Raw genomic sequence first — 18,122 nt, 5'->3', positions numbered from 1 at the left:
ATTTAAGATGGAGGCTGTGACTACTGTGAGATTCTGGAGAGACGGGTGAGCCTGGAGGCTTTGGACTTGGAATTAGACGTCATTGCTTTGAATTAGAAGAGGTTGGCATCTACTGCGCAAGAAGCTGCTAAAGAACACTAAAGGCTTTCACAGAAGGAAAGCAAACCCGTTGATTGCCATGGAAGTGACAGTTACCATGTATACCTCAGTATCACCTGTCAAGCTAGAAGTCTCCCAGCAACTCGACGGATACTCACTCACTGTGCCATCTCTCATCGGCCCATTCTTTCGTACCACGGTGCAACATGCCATGCCTGTCAAACTACGAGTCCCCCATAGCCCACCGACGTGGAACAGCGAGACTAGACATGACTCTGCAGAGCGTCAGAGTTGACGTGATAGTTTGCGGGTTGGTGCATGTTTGCTGATCTACACGACCTTGTCTAACAACTGAAGGCTTCTTCAACATATCAATACTAGATGCAGCGGATAGCACTCCGGATATGTGAGCATTGGATTGTGTATTCGTGTGAGGAGATGCACTGTGGCTGTTTCAGCCGAGTTGTTGACTTTGTTTGACTGGCTTGGCTATAATGCGCAAAACCAGTATCTCATCCTCGGCACTTGTCGAGACATCGATGTAACTGAAAGGCTTGTAGACAGAACCACTCACTCAACAAGAATACCGAAAAAGAAAAGGCGCCACTGGCTCAATTGACTTCGTGGCATGTGCAGGGCAGTCAATCAAACCGGAGGATATGTCCGGTGTACTGCAAGTGGCGTCCAATATCATCGAAGCCAAAACTTCTCACATAGAAGACCGGCCTGTGAGCTGGTAATGCCAACGGCTGCAGATGCCCAACAGCGGGGAAACGCTGCCTCCCCCTCTGGCTCCCTTACGCAAGAAACTCGATAAGAGACATTGGACCAAGACAGGTTTACCGTGATACGAGAAGCTGGTGTTCCCAAGAAGAGGGGTAAATCAGAGTCCAGGCTGTGAGACAGAAACTGGATTGTGGCTTGCCATGGGTTACCATAGACGAGAGCGAGCAAAAAAGCAAAGGTCATGTTTGGAATCTGCAAGTTGGTGATTGAGCCTTGGCTTTGGGCTTAAGTGACAAAGAAGATAGAAGGGAAAGTATCCGATCGAGAGGTAAGCCCGCGTCGTATCGTGCCGCGCCATGCTGAGGCGACGACCAACAAGATCGGCAGTGCAGGGAGAGAAGGGATAGCCTACTGAAGCTTAGTATGTAGTTAAGCCTCGACATCTGGAGCCGAGCCTTGTGCGGGTATCGTCAACGGTGTGAGTTGTGATATGATCAGTCCCGACTGAAGGGAGGATTTGAGTTGAAACGGCTTGTCTCAGGAGCATATTTTCCTCAGAGCCTATTTTTCAAGATACAGGCCTTTTGACTGGGAGATGGGGGAAATGGTCTGATGTCTCAAAGTTAATATTATTGGAATGCCCTGCGGGAATGGTCTGGAGGCTTGCGTCCGCTTGGCGGATAAACGCGTGGAAATTCAGTAGAGATTTGCAACTCAAAAAGCAAAGACAATGACGTCCCGGGCTTCCAGCCTGATGCAGTGTTCCGTTCATTCTGTGATCAAGGTATTTGAGAGGGCTGGGGTAGATGACTGTGTTGGTGGCGTACGACAGATCAAGACAAACAATTTCAGTGGATGAGACTTGGGGGTCCTGGGAGGAGCTGAGCGTTGCGGGCGTTGTAGACATGGTGGTAAGTGTAAGTACACAGTAAGAAAGGCCGTAATTCATCATTATTTGCTGAGAATAAACACTTTCATATGAAAGTGTAAGTGATGTGTGGTGTTGTTGGTGATGATGGACAATTAATCACAACCAACCTTGCAAGGCTGTATTCGTCCCGTCCGGCCCGTTCCCCGCTGACAAGGTAAATCGAGAAGCCCCCTTCTGCAAGACGTTAGCTGTTACCTAGTTTTGGTTAATGCAGGGAGGGAATCGAGAGCGTGGCAATTTAACGGCACAGAGGGACATGATCTGATCTGGTTTGTCTGGACCTGGCATGTCCAATACCGGATGAAACCTCTCCCGAGAGATATAATCCCAGAAACGAAACCAACACTGAACATGAAAAATCCTGGAACCAACAGAACCTTTTTACGCACGGTGAATTTCTGGAGGAGACCGGAATGCAGGAAAATGGTACCCGCAGCGCCGTGGCCAGGGAGTTGGGTTTCTTTGTTCTGATAGACTTCGTGATGGAGTGAATGCCGTGATTCAGTTGGTCAGCGCATTGTGGCTACCTGCGAATGTCTGATGTTTTTGAAAGCTAGGCAGTTTCGAATAAAGTACCGAGATGAGTTGACATGACTTGTGAGATGTCAAGGATGGTAGGCAACATGACTCTGCCGGAGCCCATGTCCGGGCAATGCGACCCTCGAGGTTGTATTAAACGATCAAGTATCCATAACTGAACATGGATGGATTGCGTGAACCGAGGAATAATCGACTGAAACAACCAGTCCTAGTTGGCGGTTAACAACGTGTATTTAGAAGTACGTATTCCATTGCCGCTGACAGTTGATGTTCGGCACAAGAGAAAGTGGTGTGGTGCACAGCATTTGAAGGGCTACAACTGGCAGCCAATCTTGAAACATGGATGCACGAGGTCGTATTCCAGAGATGCTGGACCAAGCATTTGGATTGTCGAGTTGGGCATACACATCGTACAGTTGGCCACTGACAGTCAAAGACAGAGGATGCGTGGCTGGAGATTAGTCGTGGGTATCCCTGGCATAACCCACGTTAGTGTGTTGCTGTTGCATCAGTTGCATCAGCGTATGTGCATATGTGCATATGCATTGCACAAACAAACATTTTCAACGCAAGTTGCCTGTCTTTGCGGAAGAGTTATATCTGAAACCAGCCAGAGATATAGAGCTGATGGCTGGCGGTCTTTACTCTGGACCAGTGTTTAATGGATATTGTTCTGGCGGTGTTAGTGCTCGACACAGTATGTAAGGGAGATGAGCAGCACGGTACGGGACGGCAAGATTCAAGTGAGGAAAGAGGAGACAAGCCGTAACCCTCGAGACGCAAATGGTCTAGCGTCGTGAGATCCATGAGGGTTCCCGCGCACCGGGTCCTGCATCCCGCATGTATAGCCTGGCGCTAAAGCAAGAGAGCGGAGAAGGTTGAGGCACTATGCCTAGAAAAGCAAAGATTGATCAAGGTTGGTGGATGTGTTTTTCCTTGAGATGACGTGAGGAGATGGAGAATAAAGATGAACAACCCCGAATTTAGAGGTTGACAACAACGGCAGTGACATGTCAAATAAGCGAGATGATATTTAAAGAGCAATGATAGGAATCGGAATCACAGAGGATACTCTGCTGGGAAAGTGTAAAAAGGTCTCGAAGACGAAGAGCAAATGTTGAACTATTGCGCCCGCCGCATCGTATAATGAGACATGGCACACGTTGAAATTGATATGTATGTACTTATCACATCTCGGTTCCCGTCTGTCCGAAGCTTCCTTTGCATAAAGGAAAGGGTAGCACGGTAACATACAGCATCGGGATCAAGATATGCATACACTCTTGACAATGATTTGCAACATGGTTTTATGCCGTGAACTTTCTTTTTTCTTTTCCTGTCATTCATCTTGCTCCTCGTCAAATATCGTATCCTTTCAGAAATGGTCCGCTTGTTGGGCTGGGATCTGGCTCCTTTAGCGTGGGATGGTGGGCGTGGGATAACCAGTCACATCTATCCTTGGCGATGCCACTGCGTGCTTCTGCTTCGCTTGCACCGTCGAATGCAAATGCAACTGCAACTGCAACTGTGATAGGCCGAGGCTGCAAAACCAATCCCAGACGAATGTGCTGTTGTCGCCCGGAGCACTTCACCTTTACGGGCACGTATTCCCGTTGCCGAACCCGGGCTGCAACGCTACAGTTGCACTTTTGCTCTGCCAAATCTGAAGTACCAGAAGCAGGCAAAGCAAGTGAAAAAGAGATTTGCAGTAGAACAAAAACGCTCCGACCCGAAATCTCACATCACATCACATCATGCCCCTTTCCAAGCCGCAAGTAAATTGTAACTGTAACCGTCGTTGTCGTATTCTGTGCCTGCCAGGGAATTCAAGGCTGGCACTGTACAGACGCCACTGATGAGATTGATCGTCTCAGCTGAGTCTACCCAGAATAAGGTCCCCGGGAGCTCGTACTAAAGTCTACAAAGCCACGAGCCTTGGGCGCCCTTGAACTCTAACGAATCTGTAAACACAGGAGATCACCAGTGACAGGTTGAGAATTCCAGAAGAAAACAGTCAAATTGTGAATGTCGAAGTTAATTTTTGACTGGATCTCGGAACCTGGGTCTTCCATCCAAGCCTCCCGTCTTGTCTTTTCCCCTCCAAGGTTGCATTCAACCAACAACAGCTTCTTATTGGGCCGATCCCAAGTCCCGTCTCCTTGGCCATGGACGAACCCCCCCCAACAATGGGACCCCGAGACCAAAGATCCCAGGCGATCAGCCGGTTCCTCTTGGCCAGTCTCAGTGGCCTACAGGGCGTTTTGAGAGCGTCCGTGGGCGGTTCGAGTCAGCTGTAGCCACCTGAGCCAGGCTCCTGGGCCGGGGAATTAAGCCACCATCCTCACTATTCAAACTCATTCATTATTATCCCTGTTCTTGTCTGTGCCCACGGAGGTTCAAGGGACCCTTCCATCAGACATCACACACACACCTCGAATGGATCTCCCATCATCATCATCTTTTCGCTCTGTCGCGTTCTGTCAAGTGCCCGAATGCTTAGTCTAACCTTAACTATCACCCTGCCCTATTCAGAAACAACTCCGCCATTTTCTGGTCCTGTCTGCCTCTAGTGATTAATCTAGTTTTACTTTCATCAGCGACGACGTATTTACCCGCGGAGCCGCGGGCTTTTAGCATAACAAGATCACGCACTGTACTCGCTTGCATCCAATCTACCAATCCATCCATTCTCTTGTCCAAATCTGCATGCTCTGACTGCACTGGACCGACGGGAATAGTGCTTGTACAGCATCTACGTACCTTACCTCGCCTGCTTGCTGCTGTTCTGGCCTGTTCAGCTTGTCTCTTTAGCTCCACTCAGCCAACTTTGGACGTTCTCTGCTGGCTGGGGCTGGGCCTTGCTTCCATTGCATCCTTCCAGTTTAAAGTCCCCTGCTCAGGCTTGTTCGTTAGTGTCTTTTAGCGACATACGCTATCCCTACGCTAAGGTACTTGTCTACGGTCCTGGGTCTGCCTCTTCAACGGCCTCTGCCCCCGGCCTCTCGCTTCCTCGCTTCCCCTTCTTCTTGTTCACTCCCCCTACTCGTTCATACACTTGTACCTACCTTACCTTACTCCTCCTCCTCCTCCTCCTCCTCCTCCCTCTGGTCTAATTCTCGTATGTCGCGTTGAGGTTTCGCTCTCTTTCTCTTCAACTCGACAACCTCTACCGTCTTCAATCACGGTCGTCGCCCTCCGTCCGTGAATGAATTGACAAACTACAATACACTCACACGCAATTTCCATACTGAACTCTACTCTGCCCGACCCGAATATTTTTAATTAACGGGCGTATCACATTGAGGGTGAGTCCCCTGCCAGAAGCCAACCAACCATTCATTACCTCCAACGTGCAAAACCCTCTCTCAACCGTTTGAACAATTAACTTGTTTAATACCAATCGAGTGGTTCTGTTCGCTTGCATGACCGCTCGGCCCGTGTGATTAAACTGTCAACCGTTGATTTGGGTCTCAAACTGACAACGTCTGATTGATAGGCTTGACTTGACTTTACTTCAATTCTCAATCGTTTTCTTCGTCAGCGCGTTCTCACGCGCCTCAATAATATTCAATATGGCTACACCATCCTCGATTCCTGCCGAGCCAAAGCGCGATGTTATCAACAGGATCCACAGAGTTACAAGAGAGAACCGCAGCCTCTGGTATCAGATGACTGTTCTGCAGCAACCTGAGCGTGCCCGAGCCTGCGGTTCTGGTTCAAAAGGTAAGCTGACTGGCATGGGAATAGGGGTCTTGACTGCACATTGGCGTCTTGTCTCTCATTCTTACTACACACTTTCCGTGCTGACCATTTATAGCCAACAGTGACCGCCGACCTGTTGATCCTCCCCCGGTTGTCGAGCTTCGGATTATCGAGGGACCTAGTGTGGAAGAGGGCAAGGACATCACTTTTGACTACAACGCCAACTTCTTTCTCTACGCCAGTCTCGAGCATGCCCGTCCACTTGCACGCGGTCGTGTTAATACTCCAGCTGCTGGCAACCCACCCATTCTGACTGGTGTTCCCGCTTCTGGCATGGCCTATCTCGACCGTCCCACCGAAGCTGGTTATTTCATCTTTCCCGACCTTTCTGTCCGCCACGAGGGCCTCTACATACTGACCTTCAGTTTGTTTGAGACTACCAAGGAGGAAAGAGACTATGATCTGGAACCTGCCGATGGCGATCTTCCACCCGGAGTCGACTATAGAATGGAAATCAAGACTGAACCTTTCAGCGTCTACAGCGCTAAGAAGTTTCCTGGATTGATGGAGAGTACTCAACTCAGCAAGACTGTTGCCGACCAGGGCTGCCGAGTTCGAATTCGACGAGATGTTCGTATGAGGAAGCGGGAAAGCAAGCCCGGTGCTGGTAACAGCAACAGTGGTGGAAACGGTTTCGAACGTCGGGAAGAGGACTTTAGTCGCAGAAGGACTATCACTCCAGCATCAGAAGACCCCCATAGTATCCGAAACCGATCTCACAGTAACTCGAGCGAACATCGAACTCCTTACACCGACGCTTCTCGCCGACCTTCGATGGTGGATTCTTATCCGCCCCCACCACCACCACCTCCTCCCTCCTATGAGCCTGCTCCTTCTGCATCGCGTCACCTCGACTTCGGAGACTCCTCTGCTGCTCAGTATCCAACACCACGACAATATGCGCACCAACCTGGCCTGCAAATAACGCCCGGTCCGCCCAATGGTTCTTATGCTCCTACAGCTCAGTCTCCATACTCCAAGACGGATGTGCCTTACGGTTACGTCAACCGTAACATTCCTCCTTCGTGCCCTTCACCAGCTCCATCTCTTAAGCACGAATTGTATGACCGTAGACAATCTACCAGCACCTACGTTCCCCCTTCCCCTTCAGTCTACTCTACCGAAGGCCACCATCGCCGAGACTCGCGGCCGTCGTACCCGCCCACGCCTGTTGCTGCACCTCACCCTCGACCTATGCACAGCCAGACCTCCCTCCCGGCTCTCAAGATAGACCAGCTCGTCTCTCCCGTTTCGCCGCTACCTCCTATTGAGCCACAGACCGGTCCTGCTCCTGAACTACCTCCTATCAATGTTGGTGGCAAGCGCAAGCACGAGAGCGTCTTCGCCCAGAGCACCCGTCCACTTCACAATGGTCAGCGACAAGTGGATCCTCACTACGGTCGATCTCACCGTGGTTATAGCCCCGATCATGACCAAGGCTGGTACTCTCGAGCCGATGGTCAAATCAGCTCCGTCCAGTTCAACCGGTATTATGACGAGTAGATACCTACATCTTAAAGACCACACTGGAAAACTATCGATTCTGGCGTTCTAGTGTTGTGTATTTCTATCTATTGGGCGATTTTGGAATAACGGAAGACGCATGAAACCGCAATGTTGAGGAGTTTGGGCGCAATTATGTGGAATTTAAAGTCTTGGGAATAGCAGACTTATCGGACCCGGATTACTTCATCCAGCAAAGATTTCCTTACGCAAAATCATTCACATTTGGATACGAATGATTTTGTCTTCTATGATCACGAACGATCACCTACTACGACAGCTATTTTTCTTTATCCTTATTTACATTGATCTACCTCTACTACTTTGACCACTGGTGCTACTGAGGCTTTTACTTCCGTTCATCTCTTTTACTTTCTCGTTATTCTATTTCACTTCACAATCTGCGACGTTTGTCTAGGACAGTGTGACTTGACTTGGAGCAACAAGGCTGGGATACCGGGGTAAACTCGAAACAAAGACTTCATGGATGGGGTTGGTAGCACATCAGGATAGATTTTATCCATGCAAGTTCTTAGTGGGGAAGCAAGATATTGTCTGAGATTTTGGGAAAGGTTTCGGTATTCAACAGGAGTTATCACAAACAAACATATCATTCACTGATTCATGCCGTGTTCGGTCCAGTGTCATGTGTAAAGCATAAGTTACCAATCTGTCGGTACGGAAGATGAGAAGTGAATCCTTGACCAGATATCCATGTCTAGCTTGTATAGTCGGATCGACATAACTTGTGCATGCTCCACAGACTTGTTCTTTTGGAATTTGAGTTCACGTTGGATAATCGAGGCCACACTGATGGAATGGATAGGCAGTTTGGCAGGAATAAGATATGAATATAGTTGTTCTAGCTCAACGGTGGAAATATGCCAAGTCATAATTTATGTTCCAAGGTCACGTTTCCAAAGCTGAAATCGACGATTCGAGTCACTCGACCCCTTGTTCGTCTAAAACAAAGGAAATTAAATCTCCGTTTCGGTAATTCACCTGGAGCTGCATTTCCACTTTTGGCTTCCCGACGATTGAAAGTACCCTTGTACCTCCTTCCATTCCAGGTCAGTGCTCTCGCTACTGCTGCAGGTACGTTGCATCCCCGCTCCTTCTTGCTCGTTGCCGTGGTGAAATCACGTGTACTCCAATGTCAACAAATCCTCCGCTTTCTATCCAAGCTACCTTACCTTACTTACCAGACCAGACCAGACCAACTCTACGTCTTGCAGATGCGTCTTGTTTGTTCAGCCACCCTCTTACTCATCTTCTGAACTCGTCATGTTGTGCTGAGTTTAGACCTTCAACGTTTTTTCTACCCGTCCCCATCGTTGAGAAAAAAAAACCGACGTAATCGTGCTTAAGACTGTATCACAACTTGTACGCCATACGCATACAAAACCTTCCCAATGGGTCGGCCGAAAAGCCGACGCGCACTCAGTGCGAGTCGATTCCAGGAAGGCTCTATGAATGATAGGACTTCTGCTGCGCCGCCAGTGCAATTTCTGGGCCCTGAAGAGCGCGCTGCTCTGGAGCGACCTGCTCTGACGAATATCAAATCCAACAATTCGCGACCGATGAGCGATGACTTCTCCGACAAGCAGGTCAAGCGAGGAAGACTTCTGGGTCAAGTTTGGGATGAGGTGAGAGGGAGATTGGGATTTAAGAGGGATAATGAAGAAGAGAGAGGGGCGAGGAAGAGGTCGAGGAGCCGTAAGCGTGATCAGTCTGAACAACGAGGCAGACAAAGGGAGAGGGAGAATGGTTCTAGAGATGGGCCTGTGGAGCTGAAGACTGTTGAAGAGACTCCCAGGGAGGATATGCCGAGCCGAGAAGAGATATTGGCCAACTATCACAATTTGATGGCTTCAGGTTTCTTCTCGTCTCATGCTATTCAGTCTACTCGACAACCACCTCCCGGTTCTGTTCAGACCTCACACCACCTATCTGCCCCCCCTCATCCGACATCTCTTAGAGACGCCTTATCTCGAGCTACCACGCCTCAAGATGGTATTCCTCGGGCCCCAAACTATATTGCACCTTCACCACCCAAGTCACCTACCAAGATCAAGCATCTGCAAAAGCACCACTTACGTCCCGATGGTCCAGGAGCCGCTACTTATGAAGAGCTCGTTGCATCGGGGTTCTTCACACCTCCAATCTCTGACAGTGCCCCACCACCAACTCCCATTGGAGCTGCCCCAGCCCCAACTGTTTATACCGGTCGTATGTCGCGAGACTATCTTCAGCCGCCTCGACAGACCAGAGGATCTCGAGCAGCAACGCCCTCGGCTTCTCGTGCACCTTCTCCTATTCGATCACCTGCCAGTGCCTCCTCCCGAGGAACAAAGCGCGCAGCAGCTGACTCAAACTCTGAGGATGAAGGAGAGAGTGCATCTCGTGACCCTCCAACCCCAAAGAAGAAGCTACGTAAGTCTGCTTCTCGAGATATCACCCTACCGAAACTGCGAAATGTCGCTTCTCGCCGCAACATGCTCTCATCACGACGTAGTGTGTCGGGGCCTCATGGAGCTAGCAAGGAGTATAACACACTCGCTCGCCGTGTCCTGGGCCGTCTTCCTGGAGGCGGTGGTCGAGGCTCCCTGGACATCGACCGCCGACCTGCTTCTGCTTCTAGAAGGAGCATCGAAGACTCTAGACAGCCACTGCAAGAGGTCCAATACACGCGAATCCTACGTTCGCGAAAGAGTGCTGCGGAAGGACTCAGTGTCGTACCAAATGCTAACAGGGGCATCCCAAAGGTTCCTAATATTCCTGAAAAGTTTGCCGCCTACGATGAAGATGCTGAGAACACGGCTCCAGCAATTCGCTCTCGTTATTAGTCTGATGGTGGCGCCTTTGACTTTTCATTATATTGTTAACATACAACAGCACGCGAGACACTTATCGACAGCGGATAATGGCAGTGGTGAGATGGAAGCATGAGCTCAGAAGCTCTGTAGCGGCGGATCGAACGACTCTTGACGCGGCCACGACCTTGTTTTTGTTTCTGGGACTTTTACGAATGAATTACTCTTTGTATATTCACGTGGGAGATATCCATGATGACATGCGACATGACAAATTTTTCTGATGTCTCCTCATCCGTTGGATATGGAGGCTTCCTGCACTTGGGATATCGGTTGGGAAGGGGGTTATAGGTTTTGATCTTGGGGGAAAATGGGAACAGTGGTGGATTACGGTCCTTGGCTGATAAGTAGCCTGTGCGCTTGGGGTCAAGGCCGACGGAAGGGTAACGGCGTTGGGGGTATATGTGTATTAATTAACGATTCTCATGACACGATGCTGTGTGTGTGACGTATCGAAGTAGTTCAAGTGAAGATGAAATACACAGGCAATATTGCAAGAGTGCTCTACCTGGATGAAGATTTGTATGTTTATTGGGATCAGACTGGCGTCCATGGCCGGCGAGGTAGAATCGCACACAATGAAATCTGACGCAGACGATTAAGGGATAGCAGTCAATTAAGCCAGTTCATTTCTGCCTTTTCGGTTATACCTATATACATATACAGTCTCCTTACATTCCACCAAAATCTTCAACCACTTCATTCACCAGAGGTCCATAACCAGAAAACATCAACACCTCATTATTCCCTAATCACCCATCTGCCCAGGAGACTTCCCATAGTTGTGTGTTAAAACAGTTGATGAAACCCGATTTCAAAGTCCACCTCTATTGCCCGTCCAAGTTCATCCCAGGGAAAACTGCCAAAGAAAAGGCTCTCTGTTCATGTCGACCCGCTGTGCGCTTCGTATTTCTGATGGAAATCCTCCAGATCCATCTCACGTTAGTCGCTTGGGACATTGTAGCAGCCCTGGAAGATATAATAGTTCTTTGTACGCTGGGACCAAAAATGCCTGAACGAATGACAATAGTATAAAGGAGAAACAGGTTGCATCGGTCATAAGTGGTAAAACAAATAATAAACGCCCAGCCCAATCCGTAGAAGAAATAAATACGCTTTGGGATTGTGAACAAGTGATGAGGAACACCATCATAAATCATCAAACTTCAACACCTTCAAGAACCCGCTCTGGTAGGTTTTGTTGAAGTAGTTGCTGTGTCTTGGTGAGCCCGTTCTGATATAGTGAGCGAACAAAAGCCCAGGCAAAGGCGAAGAGCCAAGGGAAGTAGCTGTATAGCATGCCGCAAATCATTACAAGGAGGAGGGGGATCTGTACCTTGGTTAGTTCTGGGATGCATGCAAGATAGACTTCGAGGTAACTTACCCAGATGAAGAACAGATTGTGGTCACTGCTAATCCTCTTCATCTTGACTTCATGTGCTCGGCGGAATTGCTCTTGCTGCTCCTTGGTGATGGCGTTCTTTCGGCCAATCTTGAGGACTCCTGGCTCTTCAGTCTTGATTTCAGCCACTTCGGTGACTTCAGTAATTTCAGCCGACTCGGTCTCAGTAGATGTGGTCTGGTCAAACAAGGCCGCGCATTTTTGATCAGCCTCAGCCTCCACAGCAGCTCGGGCAGCTGACTCATGCTTTTGGTCGAGACTTTCCTGGGGGAAGATCTCCTCGTAAGCCGGAGGTGCTGGCGCGGCTGCCTTGGAAGACGAATCCCACCAGCGCTGAGGCTGCTCGCCATCAGCACGAGGACCTGCCATACCTGGCATCAGTTGCTGGACTCGTCGCATGAAGGGTGCTTGGTAGCCAGGCATGTTAGGCAATGCAGGCATTTGAGGCATCTGAGGGAAATGTGGGAAATTCTGGAACTGCATAGCAATCGACTGTTGGAACTGCTGGAATTGGTGGACCTGTTGCTGGAACTGCTCCTTGAGAGCAGCCATTGTTGTAGCAGGTGGTGCAAGTTCCTCCTCCATTTCACTAGTCTGCTGGCGGCGAAGATTGGGTCGCTCACGATCTTGCCTGAAGCCACTAGGTCTTCTCATGCTCAAGTAGGAATCCTCATCGGGATCCTCATCCTCGAAATCTCCCGATGTGTACTCTGGACTCTCCTCGCTAGAATCAGGTGAGATTGGCTCTTCGTGGCTGTGAAACTTAGTCATAGGCTCCCAGAGCGATCGGAGCGAAGTGGCACTGCTGGCTCGGCTGTGAAGAGAACCGGAGCCACCGCTGCTGCGGGATCGGGCATGTCGCTGAGAACGGCGGATAGCGTGGATTACAGCACGCGACTGAGCAATATCGGAGGCGGAAAGTCCAGATACGCTCCTGATGGTGGGGTCGGCACCGTTCAGCATGAGCCTTCTAACGATCTCAGGGTGGTTGTGGATCGATGCGATATGAAGAGGTGTGAAGCCACCCCTATCTCTAGCATCCGGGTTTGCACCTCTGGCCAGCAAGGCTGCAACCAAGCGATGGTAGCCTAGCGAACAAGAGAGGTGAAGCATAGTATGACCGGTGGGTCTCTTGAGATCCAGGCGGGTTCTGTGCATGCTGTCATCGAGGTCAATGAGGTCCAGGCACTTCAGAAGCTGAGACTCGAGATGAGCATAAGGGGCATGGCTGAACATGGCTCCCCCTGATGAGGAACCACCCTGGGCACCGTCAGAACCACCAGACCAGTGGCTTCCATTTCCGTTATCCAAAATTCTTCTGGCGACGTCCATGGCATCAATCATTTGGCCCGACATCTTATGCCCCAGTACAGACAGAGCAGCTCGAATCAGCTTGTCCTCGCCATCGTCCAAGTAATTGAAAGTAGGCGGCTGTTTTGCTGTGTTTAAGAAAGCTTGGCCGGCCTGAGGGTTCTGGTTCTTGAAAGTGACTGGCACAGGTCCAGGGCCAGGAGCGGGTGGCAGTAGACAGACAACTGATGATTCGCCCCAGAACGTAGTAGTCGTGGCTTTGTGGTTGCCAAACCAGATTTCAAGCCCCTGGAAAAAGGCAGCACCTAAAACTGTCACTTCAATACCTCCCACTGTAGGACCCTCGTTGGGAATGATCTTGTGAATGACTGGAGGTGCTCGCAGTGGCGTCATGCCTGTAGGCACACTGAAGGTGCTTGCGAGTGCCTGGGCAAATTGGTTCTGGGGGTTGCCAACGATACTGTTTCGAAGGCCATTGGGGCTGGGAGCACGGCTCGGGTGTCCTGAAGCAGGTGCTGAGTAAAGCTGCGCCATGGCCATGTTATCCATACTCGCGGAGCGGTGATTGGCGTAGAACCCTGGTAGCTCGTTGCTGGGTGTAGGAGGACCTGTGGTAAAGGCCATTGCTTGCTGTCCAAACATCGGATCGGCTTGAGAGAAGGCAGCGAGGTTAGGTGTAAAAGGGGATGTAGCATTAGATAGCTGATTAACATCCGCCCCAGGAGAGGGTGACGTATCCAAGCGGGTCATGGTAAGTCCATTAGGAACTCTCGAAGCGCTTGACTTTCTCTTCTTTGCCATCGGGCCACCAAGAGTTGGCGAAGCTGGGCGTGAGAGTGTCCTACCAAGATTACCAGTTGACGATGCTTTAGATTGGTATGACGCCTGGCTGCTTCTATGCATATTCGATAAATCGCCGTTAGACGGCGACATGCGGAAGGATCCATTGGTGGTAGGTGGTAGAAGAACGTTGTTCTCAATACTTGCTTGGGGTAGGGATGGCATAGGGGGTTCTGGAATAGCTGGCTGCTGTGCCGCAACCTGAGCAATTGGGTGAGTCTTGTGGTCGTCAGTGATCATAATTGGGTTTGACATGGCCTGGGCGACGACTCTGTCTTGGAAATCTTTAATGGTGAAGATAACATTGAATCCCATCTTTTCGCCATGGTGTCGACAATAGCAAGCAATGCGCATCGCAGCATCAACCTGCATGGTACCCTCAGGAACAGTTGACTCCATGACGCCGCTGGGAGGTTGCCAGTCCTTGACTTCTTGCGTGTTGAAGACAATGACACGGCGCTCTTCGTCTTCCAGCCAGACCTTCTCTTCCTCTGGCTTCTTGATCTTTTTCCGAGCCGCGCGCTTTCGCTCTCTCGTTATGCAACCTTGGCAAATACGTACATCGCCGCCTTTTGGTTGAGAACTGTTGTTATCTGGCAGAGGCGGAAGATAGCCCTGGGGGTGTGATGCCGCCCGTTTGAGCGCGGCTTCTTTGACACCAGGCTCATCCATTGCACTCGTGCAAACTAATGAGACATGCAGCTCAAGCATATCTGGAGACTTCTCAGGCGTTGGCTTCGACAACAGCTTAGGCTTTGAGATGGTGTGGGGTGGCAGATGCAGTTTGGTGACCCCAGGCGGCAATGGCCACAGGGTCATTTTGATAGGGATCTGGGTCTCGACCCTCGACTTGAGAGGCGTAGGCATGATTCTTAATTGGCATCGTCCATTGAAGTTGAATTGTGTGGGCATTGGCATCTGCTGCGGCATAGGCATAGGCTGATTCATCTGACCGCTAAAATGCATAGGCAAGCTGTCGGGTACTGGTTGCGCTGCCACGTCGATTTTGTTTGGCCACACATGCTGTGCTCCCACTCCTCCATTCACAACTCTAGAGAAATCTATTTGAGTATTGGGCGAGGGAGAATTGAAGAGAGGCGCTGGAGAACTGCCATGGCTCAGCACCATGTTGGACATTGGCGAAACTTCTCGTGATGCTGATGTTTTTAATCCATTCATTGCTGAAGATACCGAGTATTGCTTCAAGTTCGTTAACAAAGGGCTCGTCTGGTTGAAAAAATTGTGCGATGAACATACTGAAGAGGCTTTCTGGTGACCCTGTGCTTTCTTCCTCTTAGGTGTTGCATCTTTGATAGGAGCTTTCGAGCTGACTGTGGGCATCTGAGATGTGAGAGCCGGTTGTTCTGTATTTAAGCCTTCTGGGCTACTAGAAGCGGTGTCCATATCGTAGGGGTGCTCGAGGATGGATTCTCCAGGTTCGCCAAAAGGGTACATTTCCATTGACGCATCGTCGTGATTTTGACCAAAAACAAAGTGATCGTCGTCGTTAAAAAAGCTGTTTCCCCATTCCACCTTCATTTCGTCTTCCTCCAACATCGCTTCAGCGGGGTGCATGGCGGCCTTGGAGGTTGGGGTTGCAGTGCGTTTAGAGGAGGCCGTTTCAGATGATGAGTCTTGGTAGGAACCGTTCGGAGAATCAGGAAGAGGTGCCCCTGTTAATTCTTGGGGTGTGAGAAACGTTTTCGCGTCGTTTCCGCCGAGCGACTCGAATGACTGGAGGGTATCTGGGCTATTAGAAAAGTCGAAGAGGTTTGAAGCGCCAAGCTCTTCATCGGAAAAATCGTTGAAATCGCCGCCCGACATAGCAGCTCCTGCGATCAGAGGGCTACCTGGGCCGGTAGGAGCGGGCGTCATGACCAGCGAAGAGAGGCTGGAACGACCCGTAGGCGTCGGTGGACAACGGGAAAAGTGGTGATCGGTAGGTTCAATTGAAATTGGCGTCGCAGAATACTGTTGGCGTCGCGCGGGGGAGTCGGCAAAAAGCGTTCAAGGCATCAACACACGTAAATTCGATTGCGGGCTCGAGTAAAAATGTCGATGCTGGTCGTAGACGAAAATGCGATGTTGTTCTGTTTAGGAACAGAATGTGTTGCTGACGAGTTCGGGCGTCGAATCGATAATCAGAGAAATCGGCAATCCGTGATTGTTGGGGCAGGATCGTAATATGGATGGATGGGCGAGCCCCTAGCGGTTTGGGTTTGGGTTGGATTGGTTTGGTTTGGTTTTGGATGGTACGGAGTAGACGCACGCGAACACAGCGGGCACAGTCGGCAGGCGCCAGCAGGTCAAGCAGGCCAGGCAGGTCGGTCAATGGAAAAACGAGACGGGACGAGCGAGACGGTCAGGGTCCTGTGCTGTCAGATACCCCTGGTCCAGGTGCGTGTTCGCAGCTAAAAGGTGTGTACTGCGTTATGTGTGCGTGTGGCGAGTGAAGAAGAAAGAGATTACAATTTTCGTATAGTGAGGGGAATAAGGAAGGGATGATGATGACAAGAGAGGATGAGGAGAAATAGAATAGGTAGGTAAGTAGCGAGGCAAAGAGTTGGATGGGATTGATTGATTGATTGATTGACTTGATTGATGCGCCGAGTCTCCAGATGGTCTGTCTGGCCTGTATGGTCTGGGCTAGCAGTAGAGGCTGTTACTAGCTGGTGTACCTAGTGGAGATAAATGAACAGAGACAGAATAAGCGACAGTGCAGGCATTTGCTGGCTGAGATGACTTTGAACTGTGCTAATGTAGTAGCTTCGTGGGTAATGGATTGCTCTTGTTCCGTACCTTAGCTGGGCCTCTTGGGGTCGGTCGTTTACCCAGCGAGTCCCTCTTCCACACTTTGGTCAGATTGTGTGTGAAAACGTGGAGCACTGGGACTGACCTTGCAGGCAAATGGTGGTAGAGGAGTGGTAGGTAGTGGTGTGGGCTCACTCACTTGGCGAGTCTGCAAGTTCATTGTCAGTGGCGGGGGCTGGTATCTGATCCGAGATGTACCTACAGGGCCGAGTGGGTCCCGTTGTCGGCGCAAGACAGTGCGGTTGAGGAGATATTCACACGAGTATTTTGCCAGCTGTTTATGCGGTCCGTACAGTATAGACGCCGGTCTCGCACTTATCGGGGCTACATGCCCGGTCTTCCGCTGGATCTCCCTGGCAATTGGAGACTGACACAATCGCACAGTACGATACCAAGCTGCTCTGTAGATCCAAGCTTGACAAGCAGATCTCCGGCGGCAGCAGACACCGACACTGATTGACAGGAAGACACCGTAAACAATGGCGATATGAAATTGGGTATCTAGAACGAGGTACGGGGTTGATACACACTCAAGAACACTCCCAAAATTAACTTATTAACGGGAAGCGGGGAATGATGATGGACGACGCTATCATCCTTGTATCGAGCAATGCATCAAAAACCCCAAAAACCATCTGAGGCCTCTCGCGTATTACGCAAGCTGTGACTCTTGAAACGACAGATGAACAGATACTCGAAGGCTATAGAATGGACAGCCTGTCTTCATCTCAACTATTCCACGGACTCGGACAAGGCGATCGTCCCGTCGGATGAGAATGGTTGTTGATTACAATTAGAGGGTGCCATGCCTTAGCCTTAGCAGGATGATGACCCTATGATACAAGTGCTAAGCAAGCTTCCAGTAAGAAATAGTTGGTACCTGATGACCTAGGCCTGTTAGTGGACGCGCTGCCATGTCTTTCCCCTCCCCTAAACTATCATTCATTCATTGACTCACGGGGCTTTATCATGGGGTATCCAGGTGTCCATGCGCCTGATACCTTTACCTCGTGCTCATACATCTTGATCTTGATTAAGCAGAACCAGTGTTGTCTCTTTCCACAACGCCGGCCTTACGTAGACACAACCAACACAAGAAACTGTCTCGTTATAAGTGGAGTTCGAGACATTGATGGAGGTGGGCGAGAGACATCCTCCACTGGAAGAAAGGACCCTGTAGATCCAATGGATGGATCAAGCCCAGCCCAGCCCAGCCCAGTTCTCAGACTCCCCCTTCCCATTCCCCTTGAGTCCCACGTCCAAGCATAAGCGAATCACCACCATTCAAGCCTCAATTGCAAGTTTTCCATGAGGCTTTGCCCTC

The 18,122-nt window shown here is 50.2% G+C and overlaps 6 protein-coding genes across 15 annotated transcripts; 4 read left to right on the top strand and 2 right to left on the bottom strand.

Moving 5' to 3' along the window:
• Positions 1-7: 7 nt before the first annotated feature.
• Positions 8-394, top strand: FOXG_20496 (uncharacterized protein; the record flags this gene model as incomplete). The annotated part of the gene is made up of 2 exons (XM_018400779.1): positions 8-45; positions 97-394. The coding sequence occupies 2 exons, from the start codon at positions 8-10 to the stop codon at positions 392-394; spliced, it is 336 nt and encodes a 111-aa protein (XP_018249382.1).
• Positions 63-2,669, bottom strand: FOXG_20495 (uncharacterized protein). Of its 3 annotated transcripts, none has more exons than XM_018400776.1 (2): positions 674-2,669; positions 63-542 (listed from the first exon to the last, which is right to left on the bottom strand). In XM_018400776.1, the coding sequence occupies exon 1, from the start codon at positions 1,775-1,777 to the stop codon at positions 1,394-1,396; it is 384 nt and encodes a 127-aa protein (XP_018249379.1). In that variant the 5' UTR covers positions 1,778-2,669; the 3' UTR covers positions 63-542; positions 674-1,393. The 3 variants fall into 3 exon arrangements, with proteins under 3 accessions (XP_018249379.1, XP_018249381.1, XP_018249380.1); XM_018400778.1 differs by having other exon boundaries at positions 63-374; XM_018400777.1 differs by having other exon boundaries at positions 63-1,930; positions 2,134-2,669.
• A 2,187-nt stretch (positions 2,670-4,856) lies between these two features.
• FOXG_11273 (uncharacterized protein) lies at positions 4,857-8,503 on the top strand. 3 transcript variants are annotated; one of them, XM_018390839.1, is made up of 3 exons: positions 4,857-5,601; positions 5,793-6,019; positions 6,114-8,503. In XM_018390839.1, exons 2-3 carry the CDS (start codon positions 5,869-5,871, stop codon positions 7,559-7,561), a joined length of 1,599 nt encoding a protein of 532 aa, XP_018249377.1. In that variant the 5' UTR covers positions 4,857-5,601; positions 5,793-5,868; the 3' UTR covers positions 7,562-8,503. The 3 variants fall into 3 exon arrangements, with proteins under 3 accessions (XP_018249377.1, XP_018249378.1, XP_018249376.1); XM_018390840.1 differs by having other exon boundaries at positions 5,793-8,503; XM_018390838.1 differs by having other exon boundaries at positions 4,857-6,019.
• A 94-nt stretch (positions 8,504-8,597) lies between these two features.
• Positions 8,598-10,970, top strand: FOXG_11272 (uncharacterized protein). Of its 2 annotated transcripts, XM_018390837.1 has the most exons (3): positions 8,598-8,656; positions 8,772-9,994; positions 10,327-10,946. In XM_018390837.1, exons 2-3 carry the CDS (start codon positions 8,974-8,976, stop codon positions 10,332-10,334), a joined length of 1,029 nt encoding a protein of 342 aa, XP_018249375.1. In that variant the 5' UTR covers positions 8,598-8,656; positions 8,772-8,973; the 3' UTR covers positions 10,335-10,946. The 2 variants fall into 2 exon arrangements, with proteins under 2 accessions (XP_018249375.1, XP_018249374.1); XM_018390836.1 differs by having other exon boundaries at positions 8,772-10,970.
• Positions 10,971-11,025: 55 nt separating this feature from the next.
• Positions 11,026-16,939, bottom strand: FOXG_11271 (uncharacterized protein). 5 transcript variants are annotated; one of them, XM_018390834.1, is made up of 5 exons: positions 16,884-16,939; positions 16,787-16,831; positions 15,245-16,736; positions 11,819-15,187; positions 11,026-11,764 (listed from the first exon to the last, which is right to left on the bottom strand). In XM_018390834.1, exons 3-5 carry the CDS (start codon positions 15,860-15,862, stop codon positions 11,594-11,596), a joined length of 4,158 nt encoding a protein of 1,385 aa, XP_018249372.1. In that variant the 5' UTR covers positions 15,863-16,736; positions 16,787-16,831; positions 16,884-16,939; the 3' UTR covers positions 11,026-11,593. The 5 variants fall into 5 exon arrangements, with proteins under 5 accessions (XP_018249372.1, XP_018249371.1, XP_018249373.1 ...); XM_018390833.1 differs by having other exon boundaries at positions 15,245-16,831; XM_018390835.1 differs by lacking the exon at positions 16,884-16,939 and having other exon boundaries at positions 15,245-16,192; positions 16,257-16,839.
• On the top strand, positions 16,895-17,254 carry FOXG_20494 (uncharacterized protein; the record flags this gene model as incomplete). Its single annotated transcript, XM_018400775.1, has 3 exons — positions 16,895-16,911; positions 17,003-17,060; positions 17,183-17,254. The coding sequence occupies 3 exons, from the start codon at positions 16,895-16,897 to the stop codon at positions 17,252-17,254; spliced, it is 147 nt and encodes a 48-aa protein (XP_018249368.1).
• Between the last annotated feature and the right edge of the window lie 868 nt (positions 17,255-18,122).

Source organism: Fusarium oxysporum, chromosome 1 (genome assembly GCF_000149955.1).
Source record: "Fusarium oxysporum f. sp. lycopersici 4287 chromosome 1, whole genome shotgun sequence".
NCBI classification, from domain to species: Eukaryota; Fungi; Ascomycota; class Sordariomycetes; order Hypocreales; family Nectriaceae; genus Fusarium; species Fusarium oxysporum.
Note: the sequence above shows the minus strand (reverse complement) of the source record. Positions and strands in the feature narration are given on the sequence as shown.